Source organism: Colossoma macropomum, unplaced genomic scaffold (assembly GCF_904425465.1).
Source record: "Colossoma macropomum unplaced genomic scaffold, Colossoma_macropomum, whole genome shotgun sequence".
In the NCBI taxonomy this organism is placed as follows: Eukaryota; Metazoa; Chordata; class Actinopteri; order Characiformes; family Serrasalmidae; genus Colossoma; species Colossoma macropomum.
The window spans coordinates 27901369-27920387 of record NW_023494792.1 but is presented as its reverse complement, the minus strand read 5'-3'; the positions used below and the strand labels follow the sequence as shown (position 1 = coordinate 27920387).

At 37.2% G+C, this 19019-nt stretch overlaps 1 protein-coding gene across 2 annotated transcripts; it reads right to left on the bottom strand.

The window, feature by feature from the left end:
• Positions 1 to 217: 217 nt before the first annotated feature.
• Positions 218 to 17615, bottom strand: si:dkey-159a18.1 (sortilin). Of its 2 annotated transcripts, none has more exons than XM_036576764.1 (21): positions 17302 to 17615; positions 16372 to 16434; positions 15855 to 15931; positions 15605 to 15707; positions 14395 to 14562; positions 13613 to 13686; positions 13331 to 13377; positions 12911 to 13047; positions 10754 to 10837; positions 10347 to 10407; positions 8826 to 8981; positions 7830 to 7927; positions 7639 to 7738; positions 6790 to 6961; positions 5944 to 6137; positions 5098 to 5290; positions 4872 to 4988; positions 4557 to 4683; positions 2539 to 2645; positions 2349 to 2460; positions 218 to 563 (listed from the first exon to the last, which is right to left on the bottom strand). In XM_036576764.1, exons 1-21 carry the CDS (start codon positions 17503 to 17505, stop codon positions 549 to 551), a joined length of 2409 nt encoding a protein of 802 aa, XP_036432657.1. In that variant the 5' UTR covers positions 17506 to 17615; the 3' UTR covers positions 218 to 548. The 2 variants fall into 2 exon arrangements, with proteins under 2 accessions (XP_036432657.1, XP_036432658.1); XM_036576765.1 differs by having other exon boundaries at positions 2539 to 2627.
• Between the last annotated feature and the right edge of the window lie 1404 nt (positions 17616 to 19019).

The following is a 19019-nucleotide window of genomic DNA, read 5'->3' as shown; positions in this document are numbered from 1 at the left end:
AGGCAGGTCTTTTAGTGTTACATTCACCTCAAACTCAAAATGTCTTTCTATTTATTTCCTTCCTCAACATAATTGCATCTATTACATTAGCATAAAAAATATCTCGAATCTTGGCATGAAAATAGCAGCGTTGTTTATCCCTCAGGACTAAATGTGCAAACTCTTTAGCTTCTGATTTTTTTTTATTGATACACAATGAGCATACACAATGTATGTTTATTTCAAGCACATTTTCAGGAAAACTTTACTAGCAGCAGCTTTAAAGACAGTGTAAAGTACAGAGTTGAAATGACGGCATGTGAAAAGGAAGTTTACTCATGATAAGATCCTATGCAGTTTTCCTTGCATGAAATACTTAACTGACACTAAAACAAACAGTTGAATGTTAAATCATTAATTTAGCCTATTGTTGCAGCAGTTCCTCTGTAACTGTCCTGTTTCAGTGCATCAAACATGATCTGGTGCTTGAAAGATGATTTTTAGAAGGCAGGTGCAAGAACCTCACACTCTTGACAAACCAGCTGGAAGACTCAGGAATTAGATGCTGCTCATTCAATGAGATCCTGAAGAGAGCAAAAGTACATGATTAATGTGATTAATGTGTGAAAATATTGGTTAAACTTCGAGAGTCCACTTCATTTTCCAGAACAACTTCCATGACTTATATAAGCAACAGCTGTTGATCACCAAAGCTCATCCTAAAATGACTCACAACTGCGGATAGGCTTAAGATCAAAGTAAACAGTACAGCCTCTAATTATCTCTCTTGCTGACTGAGTGATGCAATGCTGTACTCACACAAACACTTCTTCAACAAGTAATCATTTAAAGCTGTACTAAAATGTCAGAAGTGAATGTTACACGCTGAAAGAAGCTGTAGTATTTTAATGTAGCCTCGCTCTACCAGCGGTTCCAACACAGTGTCCACATATCTGTCCACATGTTACACTGTAGCACTGCAAACTACAATAGTTGTGAATGCACACTCAAACTGGGCATCAGCAGCTAATATATGCAAGAAAGAATATGCTAAATTTTTCTTAATGGGCCCAATTTTTCCAAGCCTTTACTAATATTTCAAGAACTTTTTGTCAGTTTTCTTATTTTCCACGTTTTTTCTATAACTGGAAAACTAGTTTACAAAATGCCAGGTTTGGACATGTGGACTCGAACTGAACTCGAAACCTGACCCTAATTTCAACCAAAACCCACACCTGACCATAACTCTAATGCTGTTGATAACCAACTGTGTTTGGTAACAATTTGATCATCTGAAGCCAATCTATATAAGATTATCAAAATAAAGAGTGGCCAAAATAAAAATTCTGAGAAAAACATTAAAAGGATATGGCTTAAAGAGTTCTTTGATAGTTTGTTCATGGCCAGATCTACCATATGGGCGACTTGAGTGACTGCCCAGGGGAATTCAAAGTCCAGGAGCACCAAAAGGTTGCCAAAAAAAAATAAAACAAATACAATATTGCAAAAATTATTTGAATTATTTATTAACATAACACTTGTTAAAACATTTAGTTTGCATCAAATCTATTCACACAGGCCTGTCAGTAACTGTAAATAAGCAATAAGTAGCACCAATATGGGTGCCTTAAATTTGTTAGACACCAGCGTCTTTGTGTAAAACATTCATTTGAAATATTAGAGAATATTATATTCATCAGTGAGCTGGAGCCCTGGTTGGCATATCGATTTTGACAAGGTCTTAGTTGAGGAGCTAATGTTAGTTCAGATTGTTTGCAAGTTCTATGAATAAGTGGTGTGTGTTAGTGAGATGCACATTTGCAGATTTCATGGAGATGGGGTACCATAAATCCAAAGCCCACAGGCACCAGATGCAGCCCAGATGCAGTTGTATGCTGTTGAACACCCCTGGTCAAATTACATGTTTTGTTGTTTTTCTAAGTGAAAATAAGTTAACACATCCTCTACAGAGAAAAAAGAAATTGTAACAAAATTTAACATTTGAAAATGTAACTTTGGCACAGGCCACATTTTTCCTTTTTATTTTTTAGCTATATATATATATATATATATATATATATATGAATATAAATGTAGCCATTAAGCAGTTATTGTGCATTAAAACAGACAGAAGTGTTAAATTATTTTCATTTAGAAAATCAACAAAAAACATAATTTTACCAGGGGTGCCCAAACTTTTGCAGACAAATGTAAAAGATAGGCCTAAAAATCTAGACTAAACAGTTTCCTGCCATATTTAGTGTACAGCTTTGATGCTTAAATTTAAATGTCCACTGTAATACAAGTAACTGTTGATTTGACTGAACTGAACGCTTGGCAAAGAGATTATGATGGAACATCACACTCACATCATCTGAATCTTCTTGGAAGCTGGCTCGGTTACTGCTGGGCCCACCAACAGAGGTGATGCAGGGCTCGTCCTCCTGCAGCTGAAGAGCAGAAAATCGGTATGCTGCTGACCTGTAGGGGGCAGAGAGGGCCAGTGAGATAAACAAGCCTGCTGCAGTGCACAATCGCTAACGGACTCTGAAGCCATACCTTTGCCTGCATTTCATTCTCCGGACTGTAATGGTGACTGCAGTGATGACGGCCAGCACTATGATCCCCACACTGACACCTATCACAATCTGCAACCACACCTGATCCTGTAAATCAATTGTTTAGCGTTGTAAATGGTTGAATGTTTCACCTGTTCCCAGAGGCATTTTTATGGTAAAGTAACAGTCCTTAATATTCTTAAAACCTCAAATGCATCAATCATGGCATGTTTGGACAAAGTAGGTAAAGTGATAGCAGCAGCCGTCCATACCTTTATCCATTTTATATATTACAGTATGCCATCAAATGCCAGAAACCACATAATTAGGAATACTGAACAACTTCACATTGTTTGAGGCAAGTGTGTGATTATTTAGGCATGCAGTTTGCACAATGCTGATTAGTGGGGTATAGGCTTCCATTATTTGTTAGCTACACACAAAAAAAAGATGGTTCTTGAAGGGTTTGTTAGTAACCATGAATACAGAACCACGAGTTCTATATAGAACCATTTCATGCTTAAAGTTTTTACATGGTTCTATATAGCACCAAAAAGGGTTCTGATTGCTACAATGTCAAGGTGTCAAGCTTATAACAATAAGCACATCTATGTTCCCCTGGGCAGAATGCTCAGCTCTTTATATGATACATCATATATGAATATGATTTGTAAAGGGAACCTATGAAAGAGTTTGCAAGGTAGAGGTTAACGTCATGGGTCGTCAAAGATCATACAGGCAGCAATGAGAAGCACATTTTTCGATAGGAATGCACTTTGCCTCAGCTAGGCTAGCCTCAGCAAGCTAATTAGCTATGTCCTGTCCTATTATGTAAGTATTTGTGGTTCTTGTTCACTTTAGCACTTTAATCTTATTTGTGTTGAAAAGCTCTATCTAGCCTTGTTTCTATATCCTCCTATTGTTAGCTTAGCATCTTTTCTTTGTTCCAATGTGTGTTAAACCATATAAGGAGAGCTCAAAGCCATTTATATACAAGATTTGTAATCTGTCAATGCAGTTTGCATAGCTTTAAAACGCTTATTCTACTAAATCTTAAGCTGACAGTAAGTATGTTTCATAATCAGCGAGCACTGTATTCAGTAGCCTTCTCCAGTCACCCTGCACTGTTGCATATTACAGAACACATAGCTCTAATAGCATTACTTACGGTTTATGTAAATTGTTATTCTTATTTTTCCTTATAATTTCACTCCTATTCACTCAGTGGATGAACGTGCACTTCAATAAACACTGGGGCTTGGAGGCTAAATCCTGACTCCCGTGTATTTGTTTGAATGGAGTTTGGCTTGCTGTTGAAATGTGTACATAAAAACAAGAAGAACAGCACAAGCCAGCTAAGCAAGTTTTGTAAATTAGCATGTAGAACGCATAACCTTTCGATAAATTGCTTTATCTGGTTTATATATGGTGCCCTGCCCTTCTTTTTTTGTTGTTACTAGTTCTGTAGCCCTCAGCTTGCTAACAAGCAAATTAGCAGAATAAAGGAAAAAACTTGCCATGATGAAAAAGGTGAAGGCAGGTTGATGAGGCATCTTAAAAACAGTACTGAAATGGTGGGTATATTTTGTCATTGAGGATAAGCTTAAAGATTCCACTGTTAGCATGAATGCCAACTTTGGTAATATTTTTCAATGTTGTTAATACTGTTAGGTTCAAATAAAACGATGACTTAAAACATTTAAATGCTGCCTCAATCGCTGAATAGATTCACATTCCTGTTTACTGCAGTGTTAAATTGGAGTGTGTTTTAATAAGGGATCTGTATAGAAGTATCACAGATCTATCATAGAACCCTGGGAACACAGAACCCTGGGTACACAGCGATGATCCCAGCCTCAGTTTCAGCGCAAAAAAATTAAAAATGCAAACTTTGGACACCGAACATTTCTTGATCCTAAGCCCAAACACTGGCAATCTGCTAGATTTGTAAAACACACAAGATCCATCACTACTTCTGAGGAACCGTAATATTGTAAATGCAAATGTAATATTACACACTAGTCTAGGAAGGTGATGGCTTGAAGAGGAACCTTCACTGGAGTTACCACAATGCTTATTGGATGCATCCATATGACGTGGGGGGCTGAAACCACCTTCACACTTATCACTGGGGATCTTGCGATACCTGTACATAATGCACATAAAAGCATAATCATAGGGGTGTGACGATTCATTATTTGTTGTACAATAGGGTCTCAATTTGACACACTTTTCAATGCATTAAAATAGACATTGTATTGTGACATCCCTACATAATGGTGAGCTGCATCTGTGAGTGTACCTGTGAGTGACAGAGTGAAATACAGCCCATACCCTGTTGTATAAAGCTCCTCCAACTCTCCATTTAAACAGATCTCCAGTTTCTTGTCTGTGAAGTCAGCTTCTTCCACACACTCAGAACTGTTTTCATGACGATAGTAACCATAATCACTGTCATAAAGAGATATGGGGCTGTTAATGAGAGCCTTTCAATAAAGGTTCACAATTCTATCGTCAAAGTGTCTCAGGCTATTGTGACTCAAGTGCAGTATCTTCTCACCACATGTAATCTTCCCTGGAACAGGGACATGGGGTCTGTTGCTTGCTGACCACATAGTTCCGTCCATTTCTGCAGACAGACATCTTCCTCAACCTCCTATATGTTTCCTTGTAGCCTAGAACACATCCATCAGTCTCTGAGGCTCCTGAATCATCAGAATGGGCCAGCCACTCCTCATAGTCATCCTCATCACCTGAGACATGAAGACCATCAAAACGCAGGAAATATTAGAGGCAAACAGTTTTACTCTTAGATCATTGACATATTCACAGTATTTGGCTTCTGCCTTTACATTACACATTGGCATAAGTGTAGGAATGTTATGGTATGTTATGGAAAATGCTATGATGTTATGGAAAATGATCAACTATGTAAGAAAAGTGCAGTTCACAAATATTTAATATAAAGTGTATATTTGTAAATAATTAAAAAAAACATTATATGACACATTACTTATATAAAAACATACTTCTCAACAAAAGACAGACATTTTTATCCCTCAATACATGGCTATTAAATGGAAGAAAAGTAATAATAAGAACAAGAAACTAGGATATAATACTGCATAATGTTTTATGTTGTTATTGATCCCAATTTCTATGAGTAGTAGTAGAATGTCCATTTCTAATGTAATGAAATATAATACATTCAGAAAATAAGCAATCCAACCAACAACTTTACAGTTAGTAATGACACAATTATAGTACTGCTTCAATGTAATGTACCTAAAATAGAAAATGTCAACATTTACATTCAACATGTGTGCAGTATGTTGCTCTCTTTACTAAGAACCACAGATGCTCATTATCATTACTGTTAAAGATGACAGAGGTAATGTTTTCTCACACTCTCTGGTTAGCAGTTGCTCAAAGTCAATGGTAACCGCGACCCACATGGGCCGATCATCATCCTCAGGTCGGTATCCAAACACACTGATGTTCATGGTCTTAGTGCCAGGTTCAGATGCCAGGCCAGCAATAAAAAAGGGCTGCTCAGTGAAATTATAAGTTTTCCAGCACTGGCCCTCATCTGTGGAGAATCTGGAAAAAAATAATTTCATAAACACATTTAAAGGCTTTATCTAAAGGCTGAAATGCAAACTAATTTGTTTCTAAGACAAATACAAATAGTGAAGCTGATATACAGAATTATTTCCAAAACATTTTTAATATTAGATAACATACAAATATATACATATATGTATTTTTTCTTAATGTCCCCCAATAAGTGGCATGTAACTGAATATGCATTTGCACTAGTGCACTGGAATGTGCAGTATTATTTTAGAAACATTAATATAGTGAAAATAGTAAAATAAGGAAAACCCTTCTGTGGGTAGGTGTGTCCAGACTTTTGATCGGTACTGCTACATGCAGACCAGAATATGCCCATTTAGCTTGAAATTAAATGCACTCAGTAATCAATAAATTTTTGTACAAATAGAACAGATAGTTAATTTCCATTATCCAGTCACTGATGATGTCACTAAAACTATCTATCATACTGTATTATTCTCATACCTTGTCCCATTTCAGAAAGCTTTCTCAGATAGTCTACATGTGCACTCACAAGAGCTATGATATAATGATATTCTACAGACAAGATACATTTATTAGGCAGTTGTAAAAGATGAGATCTAAGATAAACTATGAGAAATTCTCTTCACCCCAATGTAGCCATAACAAGTTTTACTTTATGGAGTTAACTGGCCGGTCTTTGTGAGCCTCCACGGCCACTATCAGGCCCCCCGAATCTAGTATGCTGTAGTGGTGGGGCCCCCTCAGTGTGCCAATCCAGTTGTAGCCCCCATCCGAGGACACATACACATCTGGCTTAGATGCTGAAATGGAGTCCCCTACACTACCTGCAAAAACAGAGGGTGCAGATTACTGACAAACTCTGGATAGATGTGCCTTAAACTGCAGATTTATTACTCAGTTATTAATGTTTAGACTTCTCATTCAGTAACGATAATGATAATGATGTCAAGAAAAATGTTAGGATCGGTTAGTTAACTAGTTAGCTTTTCTTAGCTTAGCTGCTGACAGTTATTTTGATAAATTTAAATTGTGCAGTGTGCACATTTGTGATTAAAACATTCTCATTGAATATTAATGTTTTCATATTCAAGCAATCCTTTGCGTTCTCTGTGGGTCACTTCAAGACTACATGTAAAACTCAACATATCTTCAACATCTAATGTTGCACCTCGTAACTTTAGTCTGACTGTCTACGTTTTGTAGGTGATATCTGTCAGAACAATTAGTTCATTCAGAATGTATCATTTCAGATAACTGATGTTAAAATAATGAAGACTTGTTGATGCATTATTGGACTACCAAACTGATTTTGGTCGAGCCCACTTGACATTGGACTGAGTGTAAATGGAGTTTAACACCCCTGGTCTGGATACTTTTGGACATACAGAGCACACAAGTTATGTAGTTAGGAGAGATAGACACTGGAGTGTGGGTCACATACAGGTTCTCAGAGTTTAGGTGGTTAGTGAATGATTGGGGTTAGCTTGAGAAGGACTACTACCATGAGCAATGATCAGTCCAACAGCAGAAGGGTCAGACAGAGGCAGCATGGGAGAAATGCCACTGTAGAGACTGTGTTCGCCATGGATGTGTAGGTTACACTGGAACACACAAAGAAAGACATTTATTACCTACTTCTACAGTCACGGTATTTCTTGCTACGTCTGCTAATACCGCACTGTGTGAAGGTACCCTTTCAACACCTCTTCCACATTCAACATTTTCTGGCTTTTTTAGTGGTCTCCACTCTCCGCCCTTGTTAAAGGAGATGACTGTAGAAATTCGTCCATCTGTAGCAAACAAAGTAGGCAATTAAAATATGTTTTTATGGTAAGATCTGCAGAAGGCTGGAGACTTATGTTTCCCTTTGTTGATGATTAATCTTTAGAATTCAGTTATTGCTGGTGATAAGAAAAGTATGCTGTAAATCCATGTTACGCACTTCTCACTAACATAGCACAGTGCAAAAGTCAAAAGTGTTTAATTTCCAGTCAAAACTGCCATACGAGTTATTTATTTTTCAGCAACAGGGAAAAAAAGCAGAAAAGAAAGCTTTTTTTTCCAACATGCTGTATATTCTTTTGTAACTTTTTTAGATATGATGCGCTGTTATAAAGAATTAGTTGACAAGTTGACGTGTCCTGGAAAAGACTTTTATGTCTCTTTTTATAAAGGCATAAATCTAATATAGCATTGATATTTCCCATATCATGAAAAAAAATAAAATTCTAATTCTAGAATTTAATTCTTATTTAATCTCCTCTGAAATTTTTTTATGAAAACGAAAAACTTCTGGCCATTTTGACTGGAAATTAAATGACTTTTGCAAAGTACTGAAGTTACTAACAATAATTAATTAATAACATTAAAACAAGCGGATGAATGAAGGTGCAGAATACTACAGTTTGTCATTTGAATTTGATGAAAAGTTATTGGTGCGAAATAACGTTTTTGCCGAAATAAAAATTCGAAATAGTATTTTATATTAGTGCCATTCTTTTGTCATTTTTTGGTATTAAAGAAGAGACTCAAACCTGTCGATACAGAATAATAAACCATGTAGGAAAATATTATTCATTACATAACTAATTTATAATGTAATTATGTAATTACATTTGCACAGTTAAGCAAGCTGAAAATTTCTTCAGGTTCAGTTTCTAAATCACAGTGCATGATAGGTGTCCATACCCTCCACCAGGACATTGGTAAGATAGACTCCTCTCAGCGATGTCACATTGGTAAAGTCACTCTTCCTTTCCATGCCAAACAGGTGATGTTCTAGAGACTTCGAATACAGGATGCCACGGTCATCGGAGGTATAGATCGTTCCGAAATACGAGTTGTCTGCAAGCATGAGAGATCACACACATACACACTGCTGACACAGCTTTTTATCTTTCAGATTAGAGATAAGATAATATTCACCATTCACACACAAATCATACAGAGACATTCACATATTTCACCAGCATTTTACATTTTCTCACTACGTTAGAAGAGAGAGAGTTAAAAGAGAAAAGGGATTACAAATAAAGTGTAAAATGACATTCCCAAGTTCTCTCAGTGTGGCTCGGGTTATAAAACACTCTCTTTGTCTAATATGCGTGTCATGCTTCTCTTCGTGTGTGCATGCGGCTGAACCCTGATGCACATATCAATGTGTCAGCTATTCTAACAAGGCCACAACACCACCTCCACTGCATTTTAGGTGAAAGAGAACACCATCCTCAGCCTTATCTTGCTAGCTAACCACCACTACATAAAAGCCTCAAGGCTTACCTAAATATGAATAGTGTATGCTGACCCAAAAGAGTCAGTTGTCTGCCCTCTCATGCTATTAGCAGAAAATAGTTGTCAGCACTATGGAGAACTTGTCTTGCAAGAACTTAGCAACGCTGTAAAACTGATGTGTGAAACTGAGGCGTTAAAACATCAGCACTACGACTGTTTATGCAAAAATGTACAATGGCTTCCTTAAAGACCCAAAAGCTGCCAACATGTCCAAGCTCACCCTTTATACCTCAACACAAACAGTCAGTTTGCATTGTTTTCCATTTAGTTTACTGAATAATAAGCCTTTAGGATGTAATAAGCCTGGGAATTCAAGGGATTAAAGACAAAACCAGGCCAAAATCAGATAACTGACTGTTTATAAATAATGATTGACTCGCCTCACCATCTGTAAGCACTACTCCCTCCGTTGAGAACGGCGGTGGCAGTAAATCATGTAAATCAATAAATGTTGCTGGGGAATGTGTTATTCAGACACACTCTATCCTGATAATCTGGAGGATGGTGCTGTTTTTTCATTTCATTCTCAATGCTGAAGAAGTTTTGGATTAAACTCTGGAACTATTAAAAGACTCTAGTATAAGCTAAACTTAATGTAGGTTAATGTATTCACTAACACTCATTTTATGTATTAATGCACTATTCTGTGTGCTTTCAAATTTTCCTGTGTACTACTAAACTTTTAAACCTGTTAGCACAAATGGTACGAATGCTACTTGGTGGCCTTAGCTGAAGGTTTGACGGACATAACAATAGTAACTAAGAGAGGAAGGACTTTTGCACCTTTGCATCTGCGAGAATTTGGCAAACGTTCATGTGGACAAATGTTACATTATATTAAGCACCTAATGTGTCACAGGTAAAAAAAAGAATGAGAGTGGGGAAAATAAAGAGTGATATAATGTGGGGGGTTTGTACCTCCAGGGCTGTCCACATGTATAAAGATCATGTCTTCATCACCATCCAAAAGTGAGTAGAACTGGAAACACAGAGTAGGAACATGTGGGCATGATAATGAGTGAATCACATACAGGTAAGTGTGGGCACGTAGGTGTGTCTTCAACCTTGGTGAGAGAAAGCCTTTTTTTCTGTTGAATCAGCAAGATGGCAGGCTGTTAAGGACAAGCCGGACTTACATCTTCACTAACACAACCATGTGAGTGTTCATGTGAGTGTCTGGATGGAGTGGGCGATATATGACGTGTATAAGAGTAATAGTAAATTTACTAGCACTACTCTGAGTCCAAGGTCAGACAAACCAGTCTGTGTTTCATTTGTGTATTGCTGTGACTGTTTTGCTTATTTGTCGGGTTACTCTCTCCTACCTGCTCTGAGGAGGCCGTTGGCAGCAGAGCTTTGTTGAAGTAATCCCCCTGATCTGAAGATACATAGATAACCCGAGGAGAACCCTACAAACAAACACCACACTCTGAAGAACACAACTGCACAACACTGCTTTTTACAATGGTCAAATATTAAAGGAGAACTTCACTGATTTTTCACAATATCTGCAAAGGCCAATACCTCAGCTCACTTACTCACTCTAGTAACTACATAACTTACATTTTAGTTTGACAGTAGTTACCGAATAATCAATAGTACTTACTGAACAATTTATAGTAGTTAGCAAGTAATTCATGGTAGTTAACAAATAAGTTGTGAATTGCTAATATGTAAACAAAGTCATTCAGGGTTTGATGTGAAATTTGGCTCTCTTAATGTTTTTTTTTTCCCTTCTATATTTGTTCACATTTTTCTGACCTTTTTAAACACTTTCAATAACAAATGATTTTAGTATTTATTTGTTTATTTGTTTTATTTATTTATACGTGTATCGTAGTGTGTTCAGAGCTCACTGTATGTGTGTTTTGAAAACCAATAAAACATAATGTGAAAAAACCTAAATGTGCTGCTCTTGAGAAACTGTCAGAACTGTTCAAAATAGTGGTGACAGGAACCAGATGTCTGACAAGTTCAATGCCTCTAAAAGCTCCCTCACAGAAAACTACTACGTGAAATGGTAACATATTATTACACTGTACGATGCCTGAGACATTGTTTTACGATATGTCTGAGACAAAATAATTTTGGCCTGCAATGTATTTTTAAAATATATTCATGGAAAAGTGTTGTAAGGAAAAATAGCAGTCAAAGAAATTTATTTTCACATTTACCACAATTTTATACATATACAACATAACATATAAAAACTTAAAAAAAAAAACATGTAAGTTCATTAGCCTTTTTGGATAGTAAATAAAAGGGCTATATTTGTGTAGACACTGTGAATATTGGTTCTTATCATCACCACTGTAAAAAAAATTCAGTGTGAGTTAGTAAATTTCTCTGCCATGAATCCTTTCAAATCAGATCACTGTGAATGACTTTGTTGTATATCTCAGTGACTGAAATATGCAGACATTTTAAACATTTTGAAAATAAACTGCAAAGCTTTTTGAGTTGTCTTAAACTCACATTTTTAGTACCACATCTCAGAAATAACTGTGCCACTCTGGAGCTGACACTACGTAAAGAAAGAGTTAATTTTTTTTTTAAAAAGTAAGCTTTTTTCTTTGTAAATGTATTGCATCATGCAATTTCTTTATTTATGTCTAACAGTATTCTCTGTCTGAGCATGAGGAACCTTCTCATACTTTTTGTTGGACACTTTAAGCAACTTTGAGGTTCCTGGGTTGCACAACAGGGTTTTCCAGTTTTTTTTTTATGATGTAAATAACATCATTCAGAGTTTTCTGGTGGGAAAAAGATTAATTACAGAGAAACCTAGAAACTCAGATTTCTTTACAGTGGTGGTGGTAGGAACCAGGGATTGTGATGTGTACAACACAAAAATAGCAATTTCATTTACCACCCAAAACAACCAGTAAACCTTCACATGCCTTCTGAGTTTTTATATGTAATGATAAAAAAGTGGTAAATTAGAAAATATATGTTTTGTTTGGGGACTTTTTTGCATGTACCTCTCCACTATGAATGGTAATAAAATTTATGTTTTGGACCAAAATCTTTTCTCCAACCTATTGTTAAACAATGTCTTGGGCATCAGTCAACATATCTGTTACCATTTCATAGTTAGCTTTTAGAAGTATTTAAAGCTTAAGATGTCTCGTTCCCAACACCAATTCTGCAAATGATTCTGACTCACTCTAGAACGAAGCACTTCACATCAAACCACTCTGAATTACTTAATTCACATCGTAATGATTTAATTATCAACAAAATTAGAAAAATCTTTGAAATTCACCTTTAAGTTAATGTAGAGTAACTTTTATCCTCTCATATAAACTTTTCTTTGGTTGATATGTGATTTTGTTACAACATTGACAAAACAATGATTACTGGTAAACCAGCAAAGAAAACTGAGATAGGGCAACTTTTTGTGCTGAACATTTTGTTGACATTTTCTATTTATGTGCATGTACTGTTTGGTGTTTAACATGCTGTCTGCATTTTTCCCCAACCTGTTTCTCCATGACGGAGGTGAATAAGAAGCCTCCAATGTAGCCGAAGGTGAAGACGTTCTGTGCGATGGTAGTGAATGTTTGGCCCAGGTCTCGTGTGCGTCTCAGAAAAAGTTCTCCTCGTTTATCCGCCTCCACTAAACTCAGTTTACAGCATTTACAATCCAAAAACACAGATAAACAGAAAACAGGTTAGAGATTAGTGTAGGCCTCATTTATTCATCATTTAAATGTTTTGTGCCATAGCCTGGCAGAAATACTTAATATTTATGTGATAACAATTAATGATAATTGATTGAAATGAATAATAAATGAAATTACTTTTCACTTTATTATTATTATTTTTCTTTAACAAGTAATTTGTATGTGATTTAATGAAACAGCCTTTGACTAAAAATAAAACAAAAAAAAAAAACTCACCTGTGTTTTCAGGGCTGTAACTGAAAAAAAGGGTGTTGCCGGGTCCCCTTCAATAAAAAAGAACACAATAAGAACGTATAAACAACTAAAAATGCAGTTCCGTTCAGAGAGACAATGCCTATCTAATGGCACATACTGGGGAAAATGAACAGGACTAAAGTATCAAATGAAAAAAGTGCATATGCGAGAATTAGAAGAATTACATTAATAAAGATAATCAAGCTAAAGTATTTACTTGTATTGTGCTAAAAAGTGTTGCAGGGCCAGAGTTTTTGATCTCACCATGTGAAAGAGTAGACTCCATCATGGATTTTACACCAACTATTCCCAAAGTCTTGCGAGAGCCATAGACCACTCTGGAAAAGTGTTACAAGAATGAAGCTGTCATTATTGTTTCTCATAGGAATTAACTGATGAGCTGAATCAGGTGATTGTGAGTTTTAAAATTTGTGTTTGTTTGTGTGTGTGTTTTAAATTAGGCCTATATTCAGTAATGTAAAATTCATTTGGCCACAGTACAACACTTTGAAGTAAGCATCACTGTCTGCATTAACCACCAGCATTTCTCAGTATGCCCCACAAGATTTTTATCTACTTAAACTTTTGAGGCCAAATGATGTGGACATGGTTTAGGAATACACTGTATGTGCATGGCATTTCGATAAATGAGGCCATAGGACTAAAGATCAGACAACCATGAACAAACACAAACGTCTGGTTGGTGTGACATAACCTTATTTGATTGTTGAGAGGATCGAGAATGTTCTCTCCTCCAGTCACCCTGGTTGATTTAGTTTTTTCTAGACATTCAGACATCAGACTGTTCATGTTTGTCTGGTTGGTGTGCTCTGGCTTAATCAATCAGATTACATTAATGGGATTAATTCACTGGAACAAATGTGTCATCACTTAGTGAGCTGTAAAACGTAAAAAAAATCCAATACTCTCATAACAAAGAATCCCATTAGAAAAAGGACTATAGACCAGACCTGGGATCTTTAGTTTAGAAGTTTAGACTAAATGTTCATTCACTGGAGGCTCGACTGAGCAAAAGTTGAACTCACGTCTGTGCCGATGACCAGCAGGCATTCTTGGTCCTGGTCGTGGAAGGATATGGGCTGCGCTGGGTGGAACGGCAGCTGCACTGATTTGAACGTTACCCCTGAGTCCACTGAGGTGAATATGACTCCTCCTGGGGTATGGGTAATTGGCAGCTCAGCTATCAGAATCACCTATGAAAACACCACCATGGCTGTGAGAAGGTTTTACACAAAAAAAGAAGAAAGAAACAAACAAAACACGCTTCGTAGTAAGGTTCAGTGCATCACTGGTAGATTATAAAGGAACAGATGAAGATGAGATAAACTACACAATGTGTATCAATGCAATCTTACACTATAAGCCTATTCAGATCAGATAAAGATCACTTTATCACCACTGATTCCACCCCCTCAACTCTAGCAGTTGAGTTAGGGTCTCTAGTTAGACGACTGTTATCGGAATTCTCACCTACCACCCCCTCCTCTTCGCACGCTAAACTGTGGTTTGGCAGTGTAGAGACACTCTGTCACAAGAGAATTTTTTTTTTGTTCGCAGTAGCCTCTTGCACCACTTGTAAAATGACAAAGATGAGCTGTGGTTTACTGACTGAAGCCATCCCTTTCAGTTCTGATTGGACAGCATGACTCAGATAGGTGTTCCATTAGTAAGAAAACCTATCAGGCTCGTACACATACAGATACTGACATGAAAAGCAAATTCCAATGTGTAGGTCAGCTTTTTAAGTGCACTGCATTACTACAAAATGATGCTTATCTTAAAGTGCCTTTGCATTTCAGTGGTTTATTTTCAGCCACTAAGTACAAGTTATTAATCTGAGGAGATTAGATATAAAATAATCCACTTGCATAAGGGGAAATATACATATATATACTTTTAACAACCGTGCAAGACCTGAGAGACCACCAAAAATGTTAGCACTTCTTTCTGGTGTTCTCAACATCAGTGTATGTTTTTGGATTATTTGCATTGTGAGATGCAGAAAATGCAACCAACTCCTAAGACTGAACTTTGGAGGTGTGGAAAAATATCCCTGTAAAAATCTTTGAAAAACTGGAAGCAAGTCTCCTGAAAAAAACTGAAATAATTAATGAAGTAGTTGAGGCTTCTGTGTCAGATTCTGACCCTGAAAAATGAATAATTCATACATATCGAAGGGTGGTCTCTGATTTTTCCACAGTTCTGTAAATATCATAAATACAGTGTTATAGTTACCTGCTGAGAATTCCCTGGGCCTGCACATATACCAAAGTCCTTTTTTATGAAGGAACTGTTGATGGCATGGGAGATATCATGGAATGATTTTCCATAGTCTTCACTGTGAGGAAACATAGTAATATCAAATTTTAAAACTGTCAGTTAATTATTAATAGTCCATTTAACATTTAGTAAAGGGAGATTACATCTGGATATGTAGTTCAGAGATAAACAAAATGAATGATGACTCCTTATTCTGTGCACTAACCTCCTGTAAAGTCGCGTGGAGCCTCCTTCATAAAAGGACTCCAGCGGAGCGCTGACTGTGGACAACACCAGAATTACCTGACCAGAGTCAGAGAAAAGACTTTTTTTTACTGAGGTCAAAATAGAAGTGTTTTTTCAACCTTTTTTTTTGACTCAGACGCATGTTAAGGGTGACCCTCGTTTACAGTGTAGCAGAGAAGGTTAACAAGAAAAGTTAAACTAACATTTATCAACTAAAACAAATGAAAATCAGCAAGTTAAGACAGAAGTTTACACACCCAAGCACCACCATACATGACACGCTGATACAGGTTCCTTCAGAACATAACCAAGAAAAGAGATGTGGCTGGTAACACTTCCTCTCACTGAAGTGTTGCACTAAACGTGGATGAACACTCGCACATCTTCACAACAGGGCGTCCCATCAGTGTGGGATGTAGACATTATCCAAATAACTGCATTTCTGAATTTAACTCAAAAGTGCAGTTTACCTCGTCCAGTGAGATAAAGTGACTTACCCCAGTCCCATCTCCTACCCATGTGAGACTAAAAGTGAAGCCGTCATCTCCATGAAACCCTGTCTGAAAAAGAAAATAAAAGGAACTATTGTTAATATTGCTGAACTTGACAGTTTCACGGTTATGATTATATTTTCCTCAGTACTGTGGAAACCGGTCAATTTCCCTGAAAGAACATTTTCATTACTTTCTAAGAAATTACATCCTTATATCTAATCAGTCCTACATGGTCCTAAAACAGAACCATGAACCCTCAGAACCATTTGCATACTTAAATGGTTCTTTGCATGATGAAATGGTTCTTCAGAATAATGGAGAATGTGTTGTATGTGGTTCAATACACAACCTTTTTTAAAATGGTTCTATCTAGCACCAAAAAGGGTTTTTTCTATTGTTTCTATTGTAAGCTCAACATTGTAACAACAGCAGAACCATTTTTGGTGTTATATAGAACCAGGTTCAATATAGAACCATATACAACATCATCGCACCACATACATTCTCCATTAATCTGAAGAACCATTTCACCATGCAAAGAACCATTTAAGCACATAACCTTGCAAATGGTTCTGAGTGTTCATGGTTCTATATAGAACCATTGTCTTTACTAAAGAACCCTTGAAGGACCATCTTTTTGTGTGCTTGTATTAGCGTTAATCACAAATTCACCATTTCATTCACAAGAGAGTACGTTTTAATAGCTCTAATAGCTTTAACAGCTAACTTTTATTTACAGTTTTAAACATTCAACGATGCGTCTTTTCTTCATTACAAACATAATAGAAAAGGTATCACATTTCACCTGATTCAGAAGTAAATGTCTATATTACTTATAAGTACTTTTATATCTCCTGTTTCTTTTTTAAAAAAAAAAATAAAAACTCACCAGAAGAAGAATTTATTCTTTAGACCTGATAGTCCTGCTCTTACCTCGTATGTGTTCCTGTCCAGGGTCTTCTGTTCTTTGGGGCTGAGGGAAGTTTTACACGCCGTGAAGCTGGACTTGACCGCCCAGCTGTCTCGTTTTTGTCTTGAATTTCTGGGCTGCTCGTCCGAAACACGGCGGGAAAAAGTCACAGCTTCACCAAAGACCGCGAACCACGCCACCATTAACACTGTCAGTCTCCGAATCATTCCTAATGCTGAGAGTACGAAGAGATGAAAGTCCGTGTCCTGGCGCGAGCCGGTGAGGAGCTGTGATAACTTTCAGTGAGAGCTCAGCTGTTACTCTGAGGGGAGGAGACCAGAACTGATTAGCATAGCAGGTTGTAGCTCACTGACTGACTGACGATGCTTTAAAACCCTGGACTTTTCAGTCATACTGAGAACGGACTTCTGATTCCTCCACATCTGCGCAGAACCCAATAAAACATTTTATTTTTAAGAAAGTGAAACAAAAAAAAGTGTATTTCTTTTAAATGGCCGACGCCTTGCACTTCGGCAAAGCAAACTGCAGTGACAAAGAGCTGCTTCTGTTGCAAACGACCACCTATTAAACCCTGTTTTGACTCTTGTGTTGCTTAAGTATGCAGCATCTGCCTGGAAAAGGCAGTATTGAGTGGGCGTATATCTGTGGTGTGTCAGCGGGGGTCTAACCTAAAACCAAGAGTTCCGAGAAATGAGATGTTACAAGTCAAGACTCAGTTACCACACAGAGATACTAAGGAACTCTGGGTGGAGGTGAGGCAGCTTGTAATCTTTGTGCTGGACATCCTCTGTTGTATTTGTAAGTGCTGAATGAGTTTTGAGGACGGTAGCTGTCAGTCTCACTGTTGGCTGCTAAACAGGTATAACCAACATGTTGGTTCTAGGCAATGTTAGGCATCCTTGTGGTCAGTGGAGCAGTAGGTAGCCTAGGTAGCTTTTAATGCGCTGGAGAGCAGCACACTGTAAAAATTCACTGTAAAATTACAGTAAATTCCTGGCTACCAATTGCAAATTACTTTCAAAGTAATTTGCTGAACCATATAAACAGTAGGTAACAGTAAAATAGCAACTGTTCTATGGTTCTATACCGTGACTTCACAGTCACCTGGACCACAAGATCACTGTGATGTGGCTTTATTCCTATGTACACCTACATACAATAAGCTGAAATCAAAATAATGCAAATGATGTGTTGTCAGCAAAGAAAAAGACACAAGAAACACTGGCTTTAAAATCGAATGCTCTTTTATTAACAGGCAGCAAGTGGGAACCACCACTCACCGCTGCTGAAGTGACCTAGATAGTGGGCAGGTCACAGCTAGCCACACACTTAACCTGATGGTAGGCACTAACACAGCACCAACTACCCCACAGCGCAGCACAGAACAGCACAAATATGTCAAGCCAAAAACAACAACTTATTTACATAAAGTCCCTCCTACTGCAAGTGTGGCACCTCCCTAGAGCCTCTGTGCCTGGCCACGCGTCCCGCACTGCGCAGTAGAGGGATGCTACAATATTGACATTTCCTGTAACAACTGTAGAGGATATGCAGCTCAGTAGCCAGTAATTTACTGTAAATTTACATATGAAACAAATTACTTTTAATTTTTACCAGACCTATAAATATGCTATTTTTAAAAAGCTGTGTCAATGAAAATACCATTGCCGTCCAAAGGAAAACAAGTATCTCCAACATAGTAACTTTACAGGAGAGGGCA